This window comes from Tachyglossus aculeatus, chromosome 18 (genome assembly GCF_015852505.1).
Source record: "Tachyglossus aculeatus isolate mTacAcu1 chromosome 18, mTacAcu1.pri, whole genome shotgun sequence".
Lineage (NCBI taxonomy): Eukaryota > Metazoa > Chordata > Mammalia > Monotremata > Tachyglossidae > Tachyglossus > Tachyglossus aculeatus.
In genome coordinates, this window is record NC_052083.1 from 7,514,571 (window position 1) to 7,540,955 (window position 26,385).

General features: G+C 46.5%; 1 protein-coding gene across 1 annotated transcript; it reads right to left on the minus strand.

Annotated features, from left to right (window-relative positions):
• Nucleotides 1-8,673: 8,673 nt before the first annotated feature.
• LY6K (lymphocyte antigen 6 family member K) lies at nucleotides 8,674-16,265 on the minus strand. The gene is made up of 3 exons (XM_038760695.1): nucleotides 16,131-16,265; nucleotides 10,983-11,087; nucleotides 8,674-9,129 (listed from the first exon to the last, which is right to left on the minus strand). Exons 1-3 carry the CDS (start codon nucleotides 16,231-16,233, stop codon nucleotides 8,855-8,857), a joined length of 483 nt encoding a protein of 160 aa, XP_038616623.1. The 5' UTR covers nucleotides 16,234-16,265; the 3' UTR covers nucleotides 8,674-8,854.
• Nucleotides 16,266-26,385: the final 10,120 nt, after the last annotated feature.

Here is a 26,385-nt window from a genome sequence, read left to right on the forward strand (position 1 = left end):
TTGTTGGGTAGGGATCCTCTCCAGAAGATTCAAGGAGTGTTAGCTTAATGATAAGCCAAAAGAGTACACAGCAGATGCAGCCAAAAGATAAATGTTTAGGGGAAGGAAATATTCTTCTCTTCGCACTTGAATGGAACAGATTCATTTTATCCTGTGTAATGGGTAATAATAATAACGGAATTTGTTAAGTGTCAAGCCCTGTATTAAACACTATGGTAGATACAAGATAATTAGGTCAGCCAAGATCCCTGATGGGGCACACAGTTTAAGTAGGAGGGAGAATAGATATTTATTCATCACACAGATAAGGAAACTGAGGCCCAGAGAAGTGAAATAACTTGCTCAAGGTCACACAGTAAGCAAGTGGCAGACCTGGGATTAGAACTTGCTCTGCACACAGTAAGCGCTCAATAAATATGAGTGAATGAATGAATGAACCTATGTCTTCTGTATCCCAGGCCTGTGCTCTTTCCACTGGGGCCTAAGATATGTAATGGCCACAAACCAAGTACCAAAGACTTTCCTGGATTACTCATTGCATTACATATCTCATCAGTTTAAGATCATTTGTGGCTTACATTATCACCTACTTGAAGAAAACATGGGTTTTCTCAGGTCATCACAAACACAGAACAGAGGGTGACGAAGGCAAGTTCTAGGGAGTCCTCCTAGGAAGGAAGGCAGAGGGGCGATGTGTGAGATGGAGGTTAAGCAGTAAGCTAAGTGCTCAGATAGGTTAGAAAAGTGGAATTCAGGGTGGGGAGATGAGATTTTTAAGTGAAGGGTCTTCTCCTGGAAAGTGGAAAGTTCTCCTGGTCTCTGCGGAAGCCCTCCAGGTTGGTTGGTCCCCTGGCCAACTCAGCACCTGCTTTGGGAGGGTCAGGATGGGGGCTCAATTCCAGGCCATGACTGCTGATGATTTCTAAATCTTGCACATGCCCCCAGTGCACAAATCCTGCACACGAGAAGCAGCGGGACTTAGTGGCAAGACCACAGGCCTGGAAATCAAAGGCGTGGGTCCTAATCCCAGCTCTGCCACTTGTTTGCTGTGTGATCTTGGGCAAGCCACTTAACTTCTCTGGGCCTCAGTTACCTCATCTGTAAAATGGGGATGAAGACTGTGAGCCCCACGTGGGACAACCTGATCGCCTTGTAACCTCCCCAGTGCTTAGAACAGTGCTTTGCACATAGTAAGCGCTTAATAAATGCCATTATTATTATCATTATTACTCTCTGGGCCTCAGTTATCACATCTGTAAAATGGGGATAAAGACTGTGAGCCCCACGTGGGACAACCCGATTACCTTCAGCGTTTAGAAGAGGGCTTGGCACATAGTAAACACCCAACAAATACCATGATTATTATTAAACCCCCAGCCACAGGGACAGGAGGGTCTCAGATGTGGATGGGACACTTTTCTGTTCCTGGCTGGGAGCGAACTGGTCTGTACCAAAAGTTCAGTGGGACACCGGGTACGAAAAAATTCCCAGCAGCAAGATGGTGTCCTGGGCCAGCATCTGAAGGCTAACTTGGCCATCTCTGGAAACGCTGCCCTTTCTGGAAGGTGCCCCTGGTGATAGCCTTAATATATAATTTATAATCACCAAAAAGCTCTGGAGGGAGGGAAGGGGAGGGAAAGTTCCAGAGGGGCAGGAATAGTTGGGAGAGGCCAGCAGAAGGGAGGGGGCACGATACTGGTACAGGCTGTTTGTTTATTAAACATGCACAGGCAGCCTCTGTCAAGACAAGGACAGACTATTTCCAAGTGGATTTGTTTATCCTCACGTTCCAGGAGAGGGAGGGAGGGAGAGAGGGAGGGAGAGGGAGAGAGGGAGGGAGAGGGAGAGAGGGAGAGAGAGAGAGAGAGAGAGAGAGAGACTCGTTGAATGGGGAGTTAACACAGATCTCTTCAGAGCAACTCCCTTCACATTCATTCGTGTTTATTGTGCACTTATTGTTTGTAGAGCACTGTACTAAGCACTTGGAACAGTACAACACAACAATAAGCAGACACAGTTCCTGCCCACAGTGTGTTTCCAGGCTAGAGGGGGAAACAGACATTAATACAAATAAATAAATGACAGATAGGTACATACGTGCTGTAGGACTGGAAGGAGGGGAAGAAACAAAGGAGCAAGTCAGGGTGATGCAGAAGGGAGTGGGAGAAGAGGAGAGGAAGGACTTAGTTTGGGAAGGCCTCTTGGAGGAGATGGGCCTTCAATAAGGCTTTGAAGGTGGGGGGAGAGTATTTGTGTGTCGGATTTGAGGACGGAGGGCGTTCCAGGCCAGAGGCAGGATTGTGGACAAGGGGTTGGCGGCAAGATCCAGGCACAGTGAAAAGGTTAGCATTAGACGAGCAAAGTGTGCAGGGAGGGTTGTAGAAGGAGAGTAGCCAGGTGAGTTAGGAGGGGCAAGGTGATTGACTGCTTTAAAGCCAATAGTGAGACGTTTCTGTTTGTTGTGGAGCTGGACAGTTAGCCACTAGAGTTTCTTGAGGAGTGGGGAAACATGGCCTAAACGTTTCTGTAGAAAAATGATCTGGGCAGCAGAGTCAAGTATGGACCAGAGTGGGGAGAGACAGGAGTCTGGGAAGTCAGCAAGGAGGCCGATACAGTAATCAAGGCAAGATAGGATAAGTGATTGGATTAATAATAATTATGGTATTTGTTAAATGCTTACTATGTGTCAGGCACTGTACTAAGCACTGGATTAATGTGAGGGCAGTTTGGACGGAGAGTAGAGGGCAGATTTTAGCGATGTTGTGAAGGTGGAACGGACAGGATTTGGTAATTGATGGAATATGTGGGTTGAAGAGAGGGGAGTGAAGGACAGCGCCAAGGTTACCGGCTCTTGACAGGAAGGAAGATAGTGCCATCTATCATCTATAGTGACGGGAAAGTTAGGGGGAGGACTGGGTTTGTGTGGGAAGACAAGAAGTTCTATTTTATACATTAAAGTTTGAAGCAATGGGAGGACATTAAAGTAGAGAAGTCATGAAGGCATCTCACTCAAACTCTCTCTCTGTCTCTCCACCCCCACCTCCACCCTACCCCCCAGAACTGCTGCCCAATTGCTGGAGGCAGTGGGATTATGTGGAAGGCCAGATCCCCAAACCTTCCTTCCTCTTCAGTTAATAGTGGGGGGAAACTTTATGCTCCCACCATCCCTTCCCTCTCCCCTCCAGCAACAACTCCCAACTGGACAAGGCCCAACTGACCTGTCCCCAAACCTGGAGAGCTGAGCTGCAGGGTGGGGACTGGAGGAGCAGGGGGACTGGGTTTAGTGCATGAGAGCTGCCCTACTCCAGTGCTTGACACATACTAAGCAGTTAAATAATATTAATAATAATAAGCCCATGGTGCCTTTAAAAAGTAGCCTCCTAAACAGGACGATATTTAATTGATGGTACTTGGCATTTATTATGGGCAGAGCCCTGTACTAAGCACTTGTATTAAGCCTTTATTATGTCAGGTACTGGGATAGATATCAGATGGGAAGTAGCATGGCACCGCGAATAGAGCACGGGCTTGGGAATCAAAAAGTCAAGGGTTCTAATCCCTGCTCCGCCATTCATTTTCTGTGTGGCCTTGGGCAAGTTGCTTCACTTTTCTGGGCCTTTGTTACATCATCTGTAAAACGGGGATTGAGATTATGAGCCCCACGTGGGACAGGGACTGTGTCCAACCTGATTTGCTTGTATCCATCCAGCATTTAGTACAGTGCCTGGCACAGAGTAAGCACTTAACAAATGCCCTTATTATTGGAGAAGCAGCGTGGCTCAGTGGAAAGAGTGTGGGCTTGGGAGTCAGAGGTCATGGGTTCTAATTCCGGCCCCATCACTTATCAGCTGTGTGACTTGGGGCAAGTCACTTCACTTCTCTGGGCCCCAGGTCCCTCATCTGGAAAATGGGGATTAAGACTGTGAGTCCCATGTGGGACAAGCTGATTACCTTGTATCTCCTTCAGTGCTTAGAACAGTGCTTGGCACATAGTAAGCACCTAACAAGTATCAAAAGTATCATTATTGTTATTATAATCTAATTGGATTCAATTCCTGACCTACAAGGGACTCACAGTATAGTGGGGAGAACAGATGTGAAGACTGAAGCACAAGGAGGGCAAGGGGATCGCCCATGAATCTGCAGCAAACAAATGACAGAGCTAGAATCCAGCCGACTCCGACTTTTCCATTACACCATGCTTCTTCCTGAAGGTAGGGATCAGGTCTTTCCCTTCTAGCGCCCTGAAATGCTGCTGTCACTTGATGCAGTCAGTTATCTCTAGGAAACCTTCATTCTCTCCTCACACTGACCCCCACCCCGTTCAGGGATTCTTTTCATTAGCTACCAGAGCAAGGAATGTTAGAAACTAGGATCTTTCTCATTCTACTTGGCAAGAGCACCTCAGGCTAATATATTAGAGAGGCATCTTGTTAAGTCTGCCACTAAATATGCAAAATAAATAGAGCCGCTCTTACCTATGCTAAGTAAAAATGGGCGGTTAGGGTTAGGGTTTCAAGCCAGTCAAAATACCCCCGAGGAAGATTCTAAACAAAGACAGACTTTGCAGCAATTAGGGCTCTTGAAAGAAAACACAAAAAGGAAAGCCTTCTAACAGAGCATAAAGAGCAACACAAAGACCTCCAAGTTTTAAGCACTTAAGCAAACCCTTTCCCTGTCCCACAACACTTAACACTCTGAAGAGTGTTTCTCTCCCACCCTCAATTCGATCCCTCCGTCCATTTGGCTAGGATCGCTAGCTGCATTTCTAAACCCTTGCAGGTGGTCTAAGGCCTGGTCTGGTGGCCAGTTGCCCAGTTTTGCACCAAAAAGTCAAATTTTCAACTGGTCTTTCCCCACCCACGTCAGATACCTGACTTGACCCTCCATTCACTAGCCGCTCTCTCCTCTGTGTCGACTATGCATTTGGCTCTGTACTCCTTAAACCCTTACCCCAGCACCACCACACTTACACAAATATTCTCATTCTTAACTATATCCCTCAACTAATTTACTTTAGTGTCTGTCTTCCCCTGTAGAAAGTAAGCTCCTTGTGGGCAAGAACCCACATCTCTACTGTATTTTTCCAGATGCTTAGTGCAGTGCTCTGCGAACAGTAAGGGCTCAATAAACAACACCAATTGAGTCAATGCCAGACACTTCTGCCTGCTATGTTATTTTTCTGCTTCCAACCTCTTCGCCAATTTTCACAACTGGACCATGGCTTCTGACTTCCCAGGAACCTGAGGGGGTGTGCGGTGCCCCTGGAACAGTTTGGAAGCTGGGGTTGGAAACCAAGATCCTCTGGGCAGCTACTCTAGATTTGAGCCAAGTGTAAACCCGTTGTTGGGTAGGGATTGTCTCTATCTGTTGCCGAATTGTACTTTCCAAGCGCTTAGTACAGTGCACTGCACACAGTAAGCGCTCAATAAATATGATTGAATGAAAGAATGATTATGATGTCAGCAGACAGTGTAAAATGATGACAACACAAGTGACAAAAGTCCACTGGCTTGAGTGTCATCGCTGTCAGCCAGGACCTGTTGGTTGGAAGCCAGGATGCAGAAACATGGAACCAAGCACTGGGCTTCCCTTGTTGGTGACGGAGTGATTAAGGAGAGGGTGGCTCTGAGGGTGGCGACTGGGCTTTGCTGGAAAGTTTCATTATTACCTTGATAAAATTAATTTATCTCTGTCTCCATCACTAGATTCTAAGCTCCGTCTGGCCAGGGATCATGTCTACTGTATTATCCCAAGTGCTTAGTACAGTGCTCAACAAATACTGTTAATCGATAGACTGTAAGCTGTTTGAGGACAGAGTCCACGTCTACTAACACTGTGGTATTTATTGAATCCTTACTATATGCAGAACCCTGTACTGGGAGAGCAGTGTGGCTCAATGGAAAGAGCACGGGCTTTGGAGTCAGAGGTCATGGGTTCAAATCCCAGCTCCGCCACATGTCTGCTGTGTGACCTTGGGCAAGTCACTTCACTTCTTGAGCCTCAGTTACCTCATCTGTAAAATGGGGATTAAGACTGTGAGCCCCCCGTGGGACAACCTGATCATCTTGTATCCACCCCAGCGCTTACAACAGTGCTTTGCACATAGTAAGCACTTAATAAATGGCATCATTATTATTATTATTATTACTAAGCATTTGGGAGAGCACAGCGCTCTACAGAGTAAGTGCTCAATAAATATTGTTGGTGACCCACTGATCCTGCAACTCCCCATCACAAAGACCAGCTGTGTCAGGTCCTGAGGGGCAAGACTCCCCCCGACTTCTGGTGCCAGGCTGGAGGGATCCTGGGGTGGGGGTGAAAAGAGAGGCACCCAGCTGGGGATTTCCTCCCCCAACCAACCTAATCACCACCTCTTAGACATTCCCTGATCCAATGACTCTGTGTAGGGCCCACTTTTCTGCTCCTTGCCATGCACATCCACCCAGAGAGCACCAGGACCGACTTCCTTCCTTCCAACCTTCCTAGCTAATCACCCCTTCCTTCTGTGCTTTTCACTCCCACTCCACCATCCTCTCAAGCTGCTGACACTCACCGAACTCTAGCTCTCACCTGGGATTACAGGATCAAATCACGCAGGGCCGATCGCTCTCCATCATCTCCCCGATAGCTTGGCAGCGGTGGCTACTGCTGCTTCCTCCCAGCTTCTCCTGCAAATATGCCAGGGCGTCTACACCCTGGGGCCTCCATCTCTACCCCAGTCAGGAAGATTGCACCACATACTCGGGCAGAAGGGAGCAGAGCAGGAAGGCCTGGAAGCTTCAATGGGGCCGGGAGGGAGTGGGCCCAGGATCCTCTCATTTTCCTAAATAGGGACACCTGGGGGAGAGATCAGGCGCTTGGGGGACGAACAGGCAGGATCTCGGCGCTCATTTAAGCAATTAGATATTCATCCCACCCCCACAGCACTTAGATGTGCAGCTTTATACTCTGTTCATTCATTCAATCATATTTATTAAGCGCTTACTGTGTGCAGAGCACTGTACGAAGTGCTTCTGTTCCTTCTCCTACTAGTAATGTTTCTTACTCTCTGTCTCCTCTGCTAGATTGTAAATCCTAGGGGGGCAGGAATCTTGTTTAAGGACTCTATTGTCCTTTCCTAAGTGCTTAGTGCACTGTTCTGCACATTCATTCATTCAATCATATTTATTGAGCGCTTACTGTGTGCAGAGCACTGTACTAAGCTCTTGGGAAGTACAAGTTGGCAACATATAGAGACGGTCCCTACCCAACAACGGGCTCAGTAAGTGCTCCTTGAAATACCACTGATGAATGGAAGGAAGAGAAGGAGGTTGTCCCTCCCTTCTAGAGAGAAGGGGTTTGGGAAACACCTATGTGTATTTTCCTCTCCCCCCACCACGACCTCTCTCCCTGTCCACCCAACCCCATTCCCTAGTGGCCACTGAGTGCCCTAGTGATGATTGGCCTTTCTGGATCAGGAAACTCATGTAAAGCTCAGACAAGCAGCATAGCAGAATAACATTTTTCAGAAGCCCACCCGGCACCTCCCGAACCTGGACCGTTTCTCCTTCTTCCAGGGGACCCAGCCACCACCTAGCTCTGCCCTTCACTCAATTTTACCTGCCCTGTGCATCTAGGAGCACCTGCGAAAGGATGGGACAGGCTGAATCTGAAGCCAGGAAGTCTGCTTGGTAGCCTCGTTTGAGAGCCAGGGAGGAGGTGGCCGGCAGACTGAGCTCCCTTTTTCCTCTCCTCCTCCCCATCCCCCCCCGCCCTACCTCCATCCCCTCCCCACAGCCCCTGTATATATGTTTGTACAGATTGATTAATCTATTTATTTTACTTGTACATATTTACTATTCTATTTATTCTGTTAATGATGTGCATCTAGCTTTACTTCTATTTATTCTGAAGACTTGGCACCTGTCCACATGTTTTGTTTTGTTGTCTGTCTCCCCCTTCTAGACTGTGAGCCCGTTGTTGGGTAGGGACTGTCTCTATATGTTGCCAACTTGGACTTCCCAAGTGCTTAGTACAGTGCTCTGCACACAGTAAGCGTTCAATAGAGAAGCAGCACGGCTCAGTGGAAAGAGCACGGGCTTTGGAGTCAGAGGTCATGGGTTCAAATCCCAGCTCCACCACCTGTCAGCTGTGTGACTTTGGGCGAGTCACTTCACTTCTCTGGGCCTCAGTTCCCTCATCTGTAAAATGGGGATGAAGATTGTGGGCCCCACATGGGACAACCTGATCACCTTGTATCCTCCCCTAGCGCTTATAACAGTGCTTTGCACATAGTAAGTGCTTAATAAATGCCATTATTATTATTATTATTCCCAAGCGCTTAGTACAGTGCTCTGCACACAGTAAGTGCTCAATAAATATGATTGAATAAATGAATGTTGGAGCCTCGGCGTCATTTCTGCCCCAGTAGACATTGAGCTGCCTGACCATCCCCTTCCCCCCGCCTCGATTTCTTCACCCCACCCCTTGTCCCCATTCCTGCTCCTCCAGGACTTGGGGCCCAGCTGGGGTTTGGGGTCCCATTGCTGCCATTTGGCAGTAATGCCTGTCTGAGCCTCATCCCAGAGACATGGCGGCATGCTGGGGGGAGCGCAGGAAACAAAACCCAAGGGCCCCGCCCCATTAACCCTACCAGAAAGTCTGGTTTCCAACAGGAAAGTTTTTATTTGCTTTCATCACCGAACCAGAATGCCCACTGGCTGGCTCCATTTCAGGCCGTGGGGAGCGGATGTGCGGTTTCCAGTAGGGAAAGAGCCTCTGGCCTTCTCTGCCACCAACACTGGGAGCTGCAGGCCCTGGAAGGCCCTGCCCTGACTCTGTGGCCCTTCTCCCAGCAGGGATGGGGGGCAGCTTAGCCTCTATGGGGGGAGTCCCACAGCACCACCCCTCTCCCCAGCCCCAGCCCGGCCCTGGGGGTGAGGAAACCGAGGCCGAGGGTCCCCAGCAACATCAACATCCCCCAGTGATTCAGGGGACCACTGCCTGAACTGGGCATGTTGCACAGGTTGCGGCTGCAGCACTGAGCATACTCGAAGGAGGACGCCGAGAATTCCCTTCTGATTTCTTTGGTGAAGGGACAGTACAAGGAGCAGGTCTTGGAAACGAGCACGTTGTATTTGTCGATCCCTAGACGTACGAGGGAAAAAGGAAAGGGGAAGGAACGGTCTGAGATCGGATCCCCTCGTCCCCCTCTCCACCCCCCCCCCATCTTACCTCCTTCCCTTCCCCACAGCACCTGTATATATGGATATATGTTTGTACATATTTATTACTCTATTTATTTTACTTGTACATATCTATTCTATTTATTTTATTTTGTTGGTATGTTTGGTTTTGTTCTCTGTCTCCCCCTTTTAGACTGTGAGCCCACTGTTGGGTAGGGACTGTCTCTATATGTTGCCAATTTGTACTTCCCAAGCGCTTAGTACAGTGCTCTGCACACAGTAAGCGCTCAATAAATACGATTGATGATGATGATCAATCAATCAATCGTATTTATTGAGCGCTTACTGTGTGCAGAGCACACAGTATCTGATACAAGTATCAGATCTGATACAAGCATCTGATACAAGGATCTGATTACCTTGTATCTACCCCAGCACTTAGAACAGTGCTTGGCATAAAGCACTGTATGGTATTAACAAATAACATAGTAATAATAATAATAATATTTTTATTGTCACAGAAGGAGCAGTTTCCACTGTTAGAGTGGCCTCCTCTAGCTTCTCCCACAGCCTTGACTTCCACCAGCCACACCAGGCAGGAAAGGGTTAAATCCCACCATCTATTGGCTTTTCTGAGGGACAACTTCCCTGGACTGTACAGTGATAATGATGTTTGCTAAGCGCTTAGTACAGTGCCTGGCACACAGTAAGCGCTTAACGTGGCTCAGTGGAAAGAGCAAGGGCTTGGGAGTCAGAGGTCATGGGTTCTAATCCCAGCTCCACCACTTGTCAGCTGTGTGACTTTGGGCAAGTCACTTAACTTCTCTGGGCCCCAGTTACCTCACCTGAAAAATGAGGATTAAGACTGTGAGCCCCATGTGGGACAACCTTGTATCCCCCCAGCGCTTAGAACAGTGCTTGGCACAAATGCCATCATTATTCTTATTGTTAACAAACACCCTTAAAAAAAAAGAAAAGAGGAAAAAGTGCTTACAATGCACCCAGCACTGGAACAGAGACCTATCTAGTCAGACCTATCTTGTCAGATCAGACCCAATCTCTGCCCCACGCAGGGCTCACAGCCTAAGCAGCAGGGAGAACGGTTATTTGACCCCCATTTTGCAGTTGAGGAAACTGAGGCCTTGAGAAGTGAAGTGACTTGTCCCAGGTCACCCAAGAAGGGCAGGAAGGGGTGGAGAAGGGCAGAGGGGCCCAGGAGCTACGTATCCCCAGGTCTGTTGCCAGGCCAGGGCAGGCCCCGGTGGAGTTGGCACCTGTGGCGGCCCGGGCACCTTCCCAGAACCGCAAAAGGAGCATCGCGAGCGAGGGCTCTGCTGGGCAGCTCTCTGGGGACCTCAGTTTCCTCATCTGCAAAATGGGGGTTAAATAACCATTCTCCCTGCTGCTTAGGCTGTGAGCCCTGCATGGGGCAGAGATCTGGGCAGGCAGGGTTGAAGCAGCCCGGATGAACAGACGCAGGTCAAAGGAGGAGTGATGCTAACTAGTGTGCCAGTGAGGGCAGCCTCACCCCGCCAACCCTGACTGCCCCGAGACTTCCCCTCAGCTCACCTCCACATCATCATCATCATCAATCGTATTTATTGAGCGCTTACTATGTGCAGAGCACTGTACTAAGCGCTTGGGAAGTACAAATTGGCAACATATAGAGACAGTCCCTACCCAACAGTGGGCTCACAGTCTAAAAGGGGGAGACAGAGAACAAAACCAAACATACTAACAAAATAAAATAAATACCCCCCTCCCTTCCACTTCCATCCATGGCCCCGACCCACCCCCAGCCCCCTGGGCACTCACGCAAGGCCACCAGCAGGCAGTAGGTCTCATTCCACTCGCAGGGCACTGGGTTCTCACACAGGTAGTTATTCTTCACCTCGCAGATGTGGCACATCAGCTGGGCCTCTGGGGATGGAACAGCCACCCTGAGGGTTGCACCACCACCCTCTCCCCTCTCCCCCGGACCACCCAGAGACCCGTGTCCTCCTGCCTGGCACTGTAGGAGCCGGCAGTGACCTCCCTGGGCCCTGGGCACCAGCCACGGGCCTCCAAATACAGGGAGCAGAGCAGGTACGGGAAAGAGACATGTGGTCCAAACAGATGATGCCACCTGGGCCCCGGACAGTAGTAAGCGGCTGGAGCAGCCTCAACTGTTGACCTCAAGTGACCAAGGGACCCTCCACTCCTCTGTAGCTCACCTCCTCACCGTACCTTGTTCTCGCCTGTCCCGCCATCAACCCCCGGCCCACGTCCTCCCCCTGGCCTGGAATGCCCTCCCTCCGCACATCCACCAAGCTAGCTCTCTTCCTCCCTTCAAAGCTCTACTGAGAGCTCACTTCCTCCAGGAGGCCTTCCCACACTGAGCTCCCTTTTTCCTCTCCTCAATCAATCAATCAATCGTATTTATTGAGCGCTTACTGTGTGCAGAGCACTGTACTAAGCACTTGGGAAGTACAAGTTGGCAACACATAGAGGTGGTCCCTACCCAACAGTGGGCTCGCAGTCTAGGAGGGGGAGACAAAGAACAAAACATTAACAAAATAAAATAAATAGAATAGATATGTACAAGTAAAATAAATAGAGTAATAAATACGTACAAACATCCCCTCCGCCCTACCTCCTTCCCTTCCCCACGGCACCTGTAGATATGTTTGTACAGATTTATTACTCTATTTATTTTACATGTACATATTTACTATTGTATTTATTTTGTTAATGATGTGCATCTAGCTTTATTTCTATTTATTCTGATGACTCGACATCTGTCCACATGTTTTGTTTTGTTGTCTGTTTCCCCCTTCTAGACTGTGAGCCCATTGTTGCGTAGGGCCCATCTCTATATGTTGCCAACTTGTACTTCCCAAGTGCTTAGAACAGTGCTCTGCACACAGTAAGCGCTCAATAAATACGATTGAATGAATGAATGAAAGAAGGGCTAAGCAATGCCCCTTCAGGCCGCCGGGCCTTCGATAGTCCATTGTAAGCCCCACTAAAGTGTACAAACACTCCCCAGCCAATATCGGGATACTGATACTGGGGGGGACCTCGCTTTCCAGTGCCCAAGGATTTGGGGGCAGATAAAATCAGGAAAGGGAGAGAAAGAGAAATTAAGAAATGCACATACCCAAGGAAAAATAAAATCATATAATAGTTAAAAAAATAATATTTATAAAAGGAAAAAGAGGAAACTATAAAGGGCAACTGCCACTCTGGGTGTAAGCTTCTTGTGAGCAAAGTCCATTCTACCAACCCCATTAAGTTGTGTCTACCCCAATGCTTGGCAAAGAGCTTGGCACACAATATGCACTTAAGATACCATAAAGGAACCTGTATAGTAATATACTCCCCAGAGCGCTCAGTTCAGTTCTGTAAGCATAAATTATATGCCACTGTTTGACTGATTTCTTCTCCCCAAGGCCGCACCACCTTGAATTTCAACCACTCTGTCCCTCTGCCTCCTCCCTGCACATGACACCAGACTTTTCTCCTTTGGGTCTCAGATTTTCTTCTTGATGTCCTGCAATACTTTGGATTTAGGTGATTTTAAAACTCCTACTGAACTCTGGGACTTTCAAAAATCCCCCCAAACTCCAGACCGGGTTACCCAAACAGCCGCAGCTGGTCTGGGTTGCCACAGATTTCTGTAATGTGCTCTTCACACATTTTTCTAGTTTATCCACCTACAGTCTATTTTCCACAACTCTCCTTGGGGCAGTGGAAGATGGGCGGTGGGCGGATAAACCAGGAGAATGTGTGAACGGCAAATCAGTGGCATCCCAATCAATCAATCAATCAATCATATTTATTGAGCACTTACTGTGCACAGACCACTGTACTAAGTGCTTGGGAGAGCACAATACAACAGAGTTGGTACAGTTGGTTCCTATTGGACTTTCCCAAGAGCCGTGGGTCCAAACGCTGGCTCTGCCAATTATCAGCTGTGTGACACTGGGCAAGTCACTTAACTTCTCTGTGCCTCAGTTATCTCATCTGTAAAATGGGGATTAAGACTGTGAGCCCCCCGTGGGACAACCTGATCACCTTGCAACCATCATGCCTTCATTATTATTATTAGTAGAGTGCCTGCCCAGTGTAGGTGCTCAGTCCATGAGATTGACTGATTGCTTGGTTATTGGGGCCAGGCTGTAATAATAATAATAATAATAATAATAATAATAATAATGGTATTTGATTGACTGCTTGGTTATCGGGGCCAGGCTCTAATAATAATAATAATAATAACAATGGTATTTGTTAAGCACTTACTATGTGTCAAGCACTGTTCTAAGTGCTGGGGGAGATACAAGGTAATCAGGTTGGACACAGTTTGTGTCCCACATGGGGCTCACAGTCTTACTCCCCATTTTGCAGATAAGGTAACTGAGGCCCAGAGAAGTGAAATGACTCACCCAAGGTCATACAGCAGACAGGTGACAAAGCCAAGATTATTATTAATAATAATAATATAATGATAATTATATATAACTATATACACAATATAATTGTATATTTTTATTCTTAAAATATAAATTAAATATATAATCAATCAATCAATCCATCGTATTTATTGAGCGCTTACTGTGTGCAGAGAACTGTACTAAGCGCTTGGGAAGTACAAATTGGCAACATATAGAGACAGTCCTTACCCAACAGTGGGCTAACAGTCTAAAAGGGGGAGACAGAGAACAAAACCAAACATACTAACAAACTAAAATAAATAGAATAGATAGGTATAATATATATAATTAATTATATATAATTATATATAGTTAATATATTTAATAATATATAATATATATTACTGCATATAATTAATATATAATTATATATCATTATTATTAATAATCTACTACTACTAATAATGGTATTTTTAAGTGCTTACTATGTGCCAAGCACTGTTCCAAGCACTAGGGTACATACAAGGATATCAGGTTGTTCCATGTAGGATTCAGTCTTACTCCCCATTTTGCAGATGGGGTAACTGAGGCACAGAGAAGTGAAATAACTCACCCAGGGTCACACAGCAGACAGGTGACAGAGCCAGGATTATTATTATATAATAATTATATAATATGTTGTATATAATAATGATAATGATGATAATGGTATTTTTAAGTGTGTACTATATGCCAAGCACTGTTCTAAGTGCTGGGGTAGATACAAGGAAATCAGGTTGTTCTGTGTGGGGTTCATTTTGCCGTGTAGGGTTCCCCATTTTGCAGATGAGGTAAATGAGGCCCAGAGAAGTGAAGTGACTCGCCCAAGGACACACAGCAGACGAGTGGAGGAGCCGGGATTAAAACCCACGTCCTTCTGATCCCCAGGCCGGGGCTCTATCTCACGGAGAAGCAGCGTGGCTCCGTGGAAAGAGCCCGGGCTTTGGAATCAGAGGTCATGGGTTCAAATTCCAGCTCTACCAATTGTCAGTTGTGTGACTTTGGGCAAGTCATTTAACTTCTCTGTGCCTCAGTTACCTCAACTGTAAAATGGGGATTATTCATTCATTCAGTCAGTCATATTTATTGAGCGCATACTGTGTGCAGAGCACTGTACTAAGCGCTTGGGAAGTACAAGTCGGCAACCTGTAGAGACGGTCCCTACCCAACAATGGGCTCACAGTCTAGAAGGGGGAGACAGACAACAAAACAAAACATGTGGACAGGTGTCAAGTCATCAGAATAAATAGAATAAAGCCAGATGCACATCATTAATAAAATAAATAGAATATTAAATATGTACAAGTAAAATAAATAGAGTAATAAATCTGTACAAACATATATACAGGATTAATCCTGTGAGCCCCCTGTGGGACAACCTGATCACCTTGTAACCTCCCCAGTGGTTAGAACAGTGCTTTGCACATTCATTCATTCAATCGCATTTATTGAATGCTTACTGTGTGCAGAGCACTGGGAAGTCCAAATTGGCAACATATAGAGACGGTCCCTACCCAACAGTGGGCTCACAGTCTAGAAGGGGGAGACAGAACAAAACAATCAATCAATCAATCAATCGCACTTATTGAGTGCTTACATTGTGCAGAGCACTGTACTAAACGCTTGGGAAGTACAAGTTGGCAACATCTAAAGACGGTCCCTACCCAACAACGGGCTCCCAGCGTAGAAGGGGGAGACAGACAACAAATCAATCAATCAATCAATCATATTTATTGAGAGCTTACTGTGTGCAGAGCACTGTACTAAGCGCTTGGGAAGTCCAAGTTGGCAACATCTAGAGACAGTCCCTACCCAACAGTGGGCTCACAGTCTAAAAGGGGGAGACAGAGAACAAAACCAAACATACTAACAGAATGAAATAAATAGCATAGATATGTACAAGTAAAATAAATAAATAAATAAATAGAGTAATAAATATGTCCAAACATATATACATATATACAGGTGCTGTGGGGAAGGGAAGGAGGTAAGATATGTACAGGTAGATATGTAAAGAAGGTATGTAAAAACAAAACACATTTACAAAGTAAAATAAATAGAATAGTAAGCACTTAATAAACGCCGTCATTATAGCGTGGCTCAGTGGAAAGAGCCCGGGCTTTGGAGTCAGAGGTCATGGGTTCAAATCCCGGCTCCGCCACTTGTCAGCTGTGTGACTTTGGGCAAGTCACTTCACTTCTCTGTGCCTCTGTTCCCTCATCTGTAAAATGGGGATTAAAACTGTGAGCCCCCCGTGGGACAACTTGATCACCTTGTAATCTCTCCAGCGCTTAGAACACGGCTTTGCACATAGTAAGCGCTTAATAAATGCCATTATTATTATTATTATTACTACACCACGGCTTGGCAGAGGGGACTCTGGCTAGGTGGGGAGCAGAAGCGCCCAGGTTATGCCAATTTGGGGGATTCGGACCCTCCCCACCAACGGTCCTGCCCCGCCCCGGGCCAACGGCCTCCCCTCCAGCCCCCCTTTGATGCCCCTTGGCCTCACCTGGTCCCCCTGGGGTGACCTGCTCTCTAGGCCTCGGCTGGGCTGCTGCCAGGGTTGCGGTCATCAGGGCCATCAGGAGGAGCCTCATGGCCAGCAGGATCATCCAGGGCCTGCCCACGATGGAGAGGGCAGCGGGTGGGCTGGCAGACCCCCGCCCCCCTCCTCGCCCCCCCCCAGCCCCGTGCTGCCACCCGCCTACTACCAGTGTCCACGTCCCAGGCCCACCCAATGCCCACCATCTAACTGCCCCCGCTCTGCACACAGTAAGCGCTCAATAAATACGATTGAATGAATGAATATTTATTCTATTTATTTTATTTTGTTAATGTGTTTTGTTGCCTGTCTCCCCCTTCTAGACTGTGAGCCCACTGTTGGGTAGGGACCGTCTCTATATGTTGCCAACTTGGACTTCCCAAGCGCTTAGTACAGTGCTCTGCACACAGTAAGCGCTCGATAAATACGATTGAATGATTGAATGAATGAATGAATGAATGATCCTTCCTCCTCCAAACTCCAAACAAGGCCGCCCCCTCCCCAGGGCGGCCCCTCACCCCTCCACACTCTTGGGGAACTGTCTCATTCGTTCATTCATCCAGTCGGATTTATTGAGCGCTTACTGTGTGCAGAGCACTGGACTGAGCCCTTGAAAAGGACAAGTTTTGTTTTGTCATCTGTCTCCCTCTTCTATCACCATCATCATCATCAATCGTATTTATTGAGGGCTTACTGTGTGCAGAGCACTGTACTAAGCGCTTGGGAAGTACAAGTTGGCAACATAGAGAGACAGTCCCTACCCAACAGTGGGCTCACAGTCTAAAAGGGGGAGACAGAGAACAAAACCAAACATACTAACAAAATAAAATAAATAGAATAGATAGGTACAAGTAAAATAAATAGAGTAATAAATATGTACAAACATATATACATATATGCAGGTGCTGTGGGGAAGGGAAGGAGGTAAGATGAGGGGGATGGAGAGGGGACGAGGGGGAGAGGAAGGAAGGGGCTCAGTCTGGGAAGGCCTCCTGGAGTAGGTGAGCTCTCAGTAGGGCCTTGAAGGGAGGAAGAGAGCTAGCTTGGCAGTAGGGACCGTCTCTATCTGTTGCCAACTTAGACTTCCCAAGCGCTTAGTACAGTGCTCTGCACACAGGAAGCGCTCAATAAATACCATTGAATGAATAAATGAATGAACAAGTGGGCAACAGCGGTCCCTACCCAACAGCGGGCTCACAGTCTAGAAGGGGGAGACAGACAACAAAACAAAACATGTAGACGGGTGTCAGGTCGTCAGAACAAATAGAATTAAAGCTAAGTGCACATCAGTACAGTGCTCCACACACAATAAGCACTCAATAATTTATTCTATTCATTTTATTTTGTTAATATGTTTTGTTTGGTTGTCTGTCTCCCCCTTCTAGACTGTGAGCCCGCTGTTGGGTAGGGACTGTCTCTATATGTTGCCAACTTGTACTTCCCAAGCGCTTAGTACAGTGCTCTGCACACAGTAAGCGCTCAATAAATACAATTGATCGATTGATCAGTACAGTGCTCTGCACACAGTAAGAGCTCAATAATTTATTCTATTCATTTTATTTTGTTTTAATGTGTTTTGTTTGTTGTCTGTCTCCCCCTTCTAGACTGTGAGCCCGCTGTTGGGCAGGGACCGTCTCTATATGTTGCCAACTTGGACTTCCCAAGCGCTTAGTACAGTGCTCTGCACAGAGTAAGCACTCAATAAATATGATTGAACAAATGAATGAATATAGACAGGTGTCAAGTCGTCAGAACAAATAGAATTAAAGCTAAATGCACATCAGTACAGTGCTCTGCACACAGTAAGCGCTCGATAATTTATTCTATTTATTATATTTTGTTATTATGTTTTGTTTTGTTGTCTGTCTCCCCCTTCTAGACTGTGAGCCCGCTGTTGGGTAGGGACCGTCTCTAGATGTTGCCAACTTGTACTTCCCAAGCGCTTTGTCCAGTGCTCTGCACACAGTAAATGCTCAATAAATACGATTGAATGAATGAATGATGGAATGAATCATTAACAAAATAAATAGAATAGTAAATATGTACACGTAAAATAAATAGAGTAATAAATTTGTACAAATATATACATACAAGTGCTGTGGGGAGGGGAAGGAGGTAGGGCGGAGGGGATGGGAAGGAGGAGAGGAAAAAGGGGGCTCAGTGTGGTAAGGCCTCCCGGAGGAGGTGAGCTCTCAGTAGGGATTTGAAGGGATGTGTGGAGGGAGGGCATTCCAGGCCAGGGGATAGACGTGGGCCGGGGGTCGACGGCGGGACAGGCGAGAACGAGGCACAGTGAGGAGGTTAGCGATGGGAATGGGAATGGGAATGGGAATTCTCCCCCCACAATCGTCCCCCTCTGCTGTTTCCTCTTCCTTTCCTCTGGCCCGGGTCACCAGGGGGCTGGGGGGAGGGAGGAGAGGTTACCTGGACCATTCATTCATTCATTCAGTCAGTCAGTCAGTCAGTCAGTCGCATTGGTGTGACTTTGGGCAAGTCACTTCACTTCTCTGGGCCTCAGTTACCTCATCTGTAAAATGGGGATTAAGACCGTGAACCCCACGAGGGACAACCTGATCACCTTGTATCCGCCCCAGCGCTTAGAACAGTGCTTTGCACATAGTAAGCACTTAACAAATGCCATTATTATTATTATTTGTTGAGCGCTTACTGTGTGCAGAGCACTGTACTAAGCGCTTGGAAAGTACAATTTAGCAACAGATAGAGACAATCCCTAACCAACAACGGGCTCACAGTCTAGACGGGGGGGAGACAGACGACAAAACAGAACAAGTAGACTGTGCAGAACACTGCACTAAGCGCTTGGGAGAGTACAATACAACAATAAACAGATATATTCCCTGCCCACAACGAGTTTACAGTCTAGAAACGGGGGAGACAGACATCAATATGAGGACTCGTGCTAAAGTTTTTTTAATGGCATTTATTAAGCACTTACTAGGTGCAAAGCACTGTTCTAAGCACTGGGGAAGTTACAAGGTGATCAGGTTGTCCCACGGAGGGCTCACAGTCTTCATCCCCATTTAACAGATGAGGCAACTGAGGCCCAGAGAAGTAAAGTGACTTGTCCAAAGTCACACAGCTGACAATTGGCAGAGCGGGGATTTGAACCCACGACCTCTGACTCCAAAGCCCGGGCTCTTTCCCCTGAGCCACGCTGCTTCTCTGTTCTTTTTGGCAATCTGCAATTCTCCCGAATTGACCATTCCCAATTTGAAAGAGCAGAGGACTGGTAGGGGGGAGACCTGGGTTCTAATCCTATCTCTGCCACAGGCCTGCTGTGTAATCAATCAATCAATCAATCGTATTTATTGAGCGCTTACTGTGTGCAGAGCACTGTACTAAGCGCTTGGGAAGTACAAATCGCTCGACTTCTCTGTGCCTCTGTTTCCTCAACTGTAAAATGGGGATTAAATCTCTGTCTCCCTGTTAGACTGTGAGCCCTATGTGGGACCGGAACTATGTTGTATCTGCCCCAATGTTTAGCACTTAGTAAACACTTAACAGATGTTATTATAATTACTAATTTCCAACAGAAATCCGTTTTTCAGGTGACATCTCTAAACTACTTCCAATAGGGAAGCAGCTGTTTTTAGGTCGTTCGAAGCAGCGTGGCTCAGTGGAAAGAGCCCGGGCTTTGGAGTCAGAGGTCATGGGTTCAAATCCCCGCTCTGCCAATTGTCAGCTGTGTGACTTTGGGCAATCAATCAATCAATCGTATTTATTGAGCGCTTACTGTGTGCAAGTCACTTAACTTCTCTGTACCCCAGTTACCTCATCTGTAAAATGGGGGATTAAGACTGTGAGCCCCCCGTGGGACAACCTGATTACCTTGTAACCTCCCCAGCACTTAGAACAGTGCATTGCACATAGTAAGCACTTAATAAATGCCATTATTATTTTTATCATCTAATCTACCTAGGTTAAACTCCTTCAGGGTTGGAATTGTTTCTATCCACTGTATTGTAATCTCCCAAGATTTTAGTGCAATGCTCCACTCACGGTATGCACACAGTAAATGCACACAGTAAAGATGATTGATTCAGGGTACAGCTACCTTTCACTGCAGTGGCTCAGGCAGATTTCATTCTCAGATAGATCTCATTTTCAGATAGAGAAGCAGGGTGGTATAGTGGATAGAGGACGGGTTTGGGAGTCAGAGGTCATGGGTTCTAATCCCGCCTCCACCACTTATCAACTGTGTGACTTTGGGCAAGACACTTCACTTCGCTGGGCCTCAGTTACCTCATCTGTAAAATGGGGATGAAGACTGTGAGCCCCACGTGGGACACCCAGATCACCTTGTATCTACCCCAGCGCTTAGAAACAGTGCTTGGCAATTCCCAGACTGAGCCTCCTCCTTTCTCTCCCCCTACTCCCCCTCCCCATCCCCCCCACCTTACCTCCTTCCCCTCCCCACAGCCCCTATATATATGCATATATGTTTGTACATATTTATTACTCTATTTTACTTGTACATATTTATTCTATTTACTTTATTTGGTTTATATGTTTGTTGTCTGTCTCCCCCTTCTAGACTGTGAGCCCACTGTTGGGTAGGGACCGTCTCTATATGTTGTACTTCCCAAGCGCTTAGTACAGTGCTCTGCACACAGTAAGTGCTCAATAAATATGACTGAATGAATGAATGAATATAGTATAAGTGCTTAAAAAAGTCATAATTATTATTGTTATTGTAAGCGTTTAACAAATATTATTATTATTATTATTATTATTATCATTATTATTATTATTATTTGGACCTGGAAAGGAACACAGAATCTCTGGAGCAAACAGAGTTCAGAGGTCCATCCCCCCAAAATGGCAGGCATGTCAACAACTCATTCCATAGTGTGTGCCATTAGGTGCCACACATCACCATCATCAGTGGTATTTACTGAGCACTTACTGTGTGCAGAGCACTGTACTACCCTCTCCTTGCCTGGTTTTCAGGAAAGCCATCAGTGGTGATTCCCAATCCCACCCTCCACTCCAAAGCTGAGGCATTCCTCTCCCTCCATCAATAAATCAGCACCACCTTCCTTCCTGTCACACAAGCCCTTAAACTTGGCGTTATCCTTATAATAATAATGGCATTCATTAAGCACTTACTATGTGCAAAGCACTGTTCTAAGCGCTGGGAGGGGGAATACAAGGTCCTCTCTCTCATTCAACCCACATATTTAATCCATCACTAAATCCCGTCGGTTCAGCCTTCACCACATCGCTAGAATCCATCCTCTCCTCTCCATTCAAACTGCTACCACATAAATCCAAGTATTTACCCTATCCTGCCTTCAATCAATCAATCAATCAATCAAATTTATTGAGCACTTACTGTGTGCAGAGCACTGTACTAAGCGCTTGGGAAGAACAAGTTGGCAACATATAGAGACAGTCCCTGCCTCCAGTCTCTCCCTACTGAAGTCCATACTTCACTCGACTTCCCGGATCATTTTTCTACAAAAACATTCAATCCATGTTTTCCCACTCCTCAAGAACCTCCAGGGGTTGCCCATCCATCTCTGCATCAAACAGAAACTCCTTACCATCGGCTTTAAAGCACTCAATCACCTTGCCCTCTCCTATTTCACCGAGCTATTATTTATTTATACTAATATCTGTCTCCCCCTCTAGACTGTAAGCTCCTTGCAGGCCAGGAATGTGTCTGTTATATTGTTGTGAAAGTCTCTCCCCACAGCACTTGTACATATTTATTACTTTATTTATTTTACTTGCACATATTTACTACTTTATTTTATTAATGATGTGCATATAACTATAATTCTATTTATTCTGATGGTTTTGACACCTGTCTACTTGTTTTGTTTTGCTGTCTGTCTCCCCCTTCTAGACTGTGAGCCCGTTGTTGGGTAGGGACCGTCTCCATATGTTGCCGACTTGTACTTCCCAAGCGCTTAGTACAGTACTCTGCACACAGTAAGCGCTCAATAAATACGATTGAATGAATGAATGTGGTACTCTCTTAAGAACATCGAGTCTTTTGAAATGTGCTGTTGGAGAAGGCTTTTGCAAATACCATGGACTGCCCAAAAAACAAACAAATGGATTTTGGAGGAAATGAAACCAAAGTGGTCTTTGGAAGGCCAAATGACTCGACTTAGATTAGCATATTTTGGACACATCAATCAATCAATTGTATTTATTAAGTGCTTACTGTGTGCAGAGCACTGTACTAAGCACTTGGGAAGTACAAGTTGGCAACATATAGAGACGGTCCCTACCCCACAGTGGGCTCACAGTCTAGAAGGGGGACTGATGCTCTGGAGAAGACATTAATGCTAGGAAAAGTCCAGGGAAAATGTGGAAGAGGCAGACTGGGAGCTAGATGGCTAGAGCCAATAACAACGATAATGGAAGAACCATTAGAAACATTGAGGATTGTGGCAGAGGACAGGACATTCTGGAGAAAGTATATCCATGGAGTCACTGTGAATCGGAAAACACTCAGAAGCACTTCATCATCAATCGTATTTATTGAGCGCTTACTATATGCAGAGCACTGTACTAAGCGCTTGGGAAGTACAAATTGGCAACATATAGAGACAGTCCCTACCCAACAGTGGGCTCACAGTCTAAAATAATATTAATAAACTCTCCTAAGCACCTAGTACAGTGCCCTGCACACAGTAAGCACTCAATAAATCCTATTGATTGACTGATGGACTGAATCAACGTATCCACTAATCAATGATATTTATGGGAGCATTTATTTGTGCAAAGCATGGTACTAAGTGCTTTGACAGCACAATTAAGCTGACAGCTGGCTGCAAGGATCTTATAGTCTAGCTGAGGAGGCAGACATTAAAATAAATTACAGGTAAGGGAAGCACCTCTCAATTAAAGATATGTACGTACGTGCTGTGGGTGAGAGCGAAATGAATTACCTAAGGATTTAGGTGTGAACTAAGCACCTGGGGGAGGCAGTAGTGAAGGAAAATAGGTAGGGGATGATAGTTTAATCCAAGAAGGCTTCCTGGAGGAGCAATAATTTCAGCAGGACTTTGAAGATGGGGAGACTTGGTCTATCATAAATGTAGGGGAAGGGAGCATCAAAGAAGGAAGGAGGGAGTGATTGAGGGGGTCTAAATGGGTGAGGGGGGAGCGAAGGACAACATGGGGGCAAACCAGTTAGCTGTCCATTTCTGGTCTTGACTGGGAGTCCAGAGTTGGGCAAAGTGCTTAGTACAGTGCTCTGCACACAGTAAGTGCTCAATAAATACGATTGAATGAATGAAAGGGCAGGGCCAAAGAGTCAACAGCTCCAGGGGGATCTATCAGTATTGCAGGACAGGGCTTCAATCTCCCATGGCCGCAGCTGGCTGTTTAGGAGAGGACTTGGCTTAGTATTTCATCCCGAAGTGGAGCTGGAAAGAAGCAAACTGGGCACAGCTAAGTTTTTATAGGCACTGCTAAGTCCTATGTCATATCAAAGCATCTATTCCCCTGACACAGGCTGGCTGGTGGAGATGGGTTCCCAAAGGGGGAACGGATTCAGGAGATGGGTTTGGGGGTGCTGAGTCGATCAATCAATCAGCCATATTTATTGAGCTCTTACTTTGTGCAGAGCACTGTACTAAGCATTTGGGAGAATACAATATAATGGAGTTGGTTGATAAGCTCCGGGCTCGCAGTGAGTGTTCAGTCTATGGACAGAGGCAGGCATTAATATAAACAAATAAATTATGGATATGCTCATAGGTGCTGTAGGGCTGCGGTGGGGTGAATAAAGGGAACAAATCTAGGTGTAAGGGTGACATAGAAGGAAGTGGGAGAAAAATAAATGAGGTTTTAGTCAGGGAAGGCCTCTTAGGGGAGATGTACCTTCAAAAAGGCTTTGAAGGTGGGGAGGGTGATTGTTGGATTTGAAGAGGGAGCTTTGGGCCAGTGGCAGGATGTGGATGAGAGGTCAGTGATGAGATAGACAAGGTTGAGGTACAGTGAGAGGGTTGGCAAAGAGAAGCAAAATATACGGGTTGGGTTGTATATATATATTATTAATAATATTAATTATATTATTAATATATTAATTATATTATTATGTATTATGCATATACATGTATTAGCACATATAATACATATGTATTATATATAATTATATTATTATTATGTATTATTATGTATATGTATTATATATGTATATAATGGCATTTATTAAGCACTTACTATGTGCAGAGCACTATTCTAAGCACTGGTTAGTGAGGTAAGGTAGGAGGGGACAAGGTGGTTGAATGCTTTAAAGGAGTTTCTGTTTGATGAGGAGGTGGATGGGCAGACCCTGGAAGTTCTTGGGGAGTGGGGACTTGGACTGGGATGTTTTTGTAGAAAAATGATCTGGGCAGCAGAGTGAAGTATAGACTGGAGTGGGGAGAGACTAGATGCAGGGAGGTCACGGAGGGTGAAGAGAAGGAGGAAACTGGAGGTAATATGTACCATTAGAAAAAAAAACCCACAGAAAATTTCCCCTTCACTATGAATTGATTCATTTATCCAGCTAATAAAAGAAACCAATCTTTGGTTGGTTGGTTGATTGACTGACTGATTATTGCTGGGGTTCTAGGACTTCCCCCAGGTGAACACCCTGCTGCTATTATTGGTGGCCGGTAGTAACTGGAGCTGAGCAATGCTGAGCAGGGCTCCCTTTCTGAGTCATCAGGAGAGCTTGGTTTTTCCAGTCCCTCCCAACCCCGCTGTCTGGTTAGGACCAGTCCACTCCACTTCCCGGGCTAAGGAAGAGAAGGAGGAGGAGGAGGAAATAATGATGATGATGTCAGTCAATCGCATTTACTGAGCAGCGTACTAAGCGCTTGGAAGATTACGATATAGCAATATAACAGACGCTTTCCCTACCCACAGTGGGATTACAGTCTATGCCAGCCCTGGTCCCAGGATCCAATTATATCTTCAAACCAGACCTCAAAATCCTTGCCTGGGTGGGTGCCCTCGAGGAGCTCCCAATCTGCTAGAGAACAGGGGGCAGTAACCAGATGTGTCCAATCCACCTAGACAGCCAATCCTGGAGTAATAATAAGAAATGTGGTGTCTGTTAAGCGCTTACTATGTGCTAAGCACTGAGATAGATACAATATAAGCAGGTAGGACACAGTCCCTGTACCACCCAGACTCACGGTCAATGTGGGGAGGGAGAATGGGTATTGAACCTCTACTTTACAGATGAGGAAACTGAGGCTTGGAGAAGTTCAGGGACTTGCCCAGGGTCACACAGCAGACAAGTGGTGGAGCTGGGTTTAAGAACCCAGGTCTTCTGACTCCCAGTCTTTTGGTCTGTCCACTAGGCCACGTTACTCATCCCGTTGGATTGGCAAGAGGGCGTGGGGAGAAAGAACAGATCACAGGTGGGTTGGAGAATGGTCAGCATGCAATTGGAAAGTCTTCTTGGAGAAGGTGGCCTTGCTCTGAGGTGTAATGGAGAGTGAAAGCATGAATAGGAGCAGGGAAGCTACCAACAAACAGACCGGCAGACAGAAAGGCAGACGGACGGACTGAGAATTCAGAGAAGCCTCTGTTTCTGGGCATACCCAGGACCGACCCAAGGAATGACGGTTTCTCTTTCTCCAACCATCAGCCGTCTCAGTGGTGGGAGACTCAGGGCATGACCAGGGCATGTCATCTCGGGATGATGGGGAGGGCCATCCGACTGCGGTCCAGCAGATAGTCCGGTCTGCTTCCTGCCACTGCTGGACATGGCAGGAAAGTCCAGAGCCACACCTGCCTCCCCTGGCTCCGAACAGCACCGAGCTCAGACCCCATCGGGATGGAGGAATCTGGCTAAACGAGCTTTCCCTGAACACTAGTTTCACCCATAGGCCCGCCTCCTCAGCTGGAAAGAAAGAATGGTCACTCTCTTTGGGGCCTCCGTCTGTGACTCTGCTCTCTGGCTTTTCGGCAGCACTCTGCTTCTCTCCTCTGTCTCCAGCCCCCTTCCTGGACCCCTCCCTGCCTCCAGGCCCTCTGCCGTGTGTGTGTGTGTGTGTGTGTGTGTGTGTGTGTGTGTGTGTGTGTGTGTGTGTGTTTGTGTGTGTGTTTGTGTTTGTGTGTGCAGTATTCCAGACCGAGACCAGGGATCAGTAGTTTCCACCCTGTAGGACCCAGATAACAGCCAACACATCAGTCAGACTAACCAGCCGGGGCCAAACTCAACAAACCCAACACACCCAACAAA

Bases quoted from the DNA above. Each gene is read 5' to 3' on its own strand.
- LY6K (XM_038760695.1), bottom strand. From the start codon at position 16,233: ATGATCCTGCTGGCCATGAGGCTCCTCCTGATGGCCCTGATGACCGCA. The intron at 11,088-16,130 runs GTGAGGCCAAGG...TTCCATCCCCAG, and splicing joins GGTCACCCCAGGGGGACCAG to AGGCCCAGCTGATGTGCCAC. The intron at 9,130-10,982 runs GTGAGTGCCCAG...TCGTACGTCTAG, and splicing joins CTGCCTGCTGGTGGCCTTGC to GGATCGACAAATACAACGTG.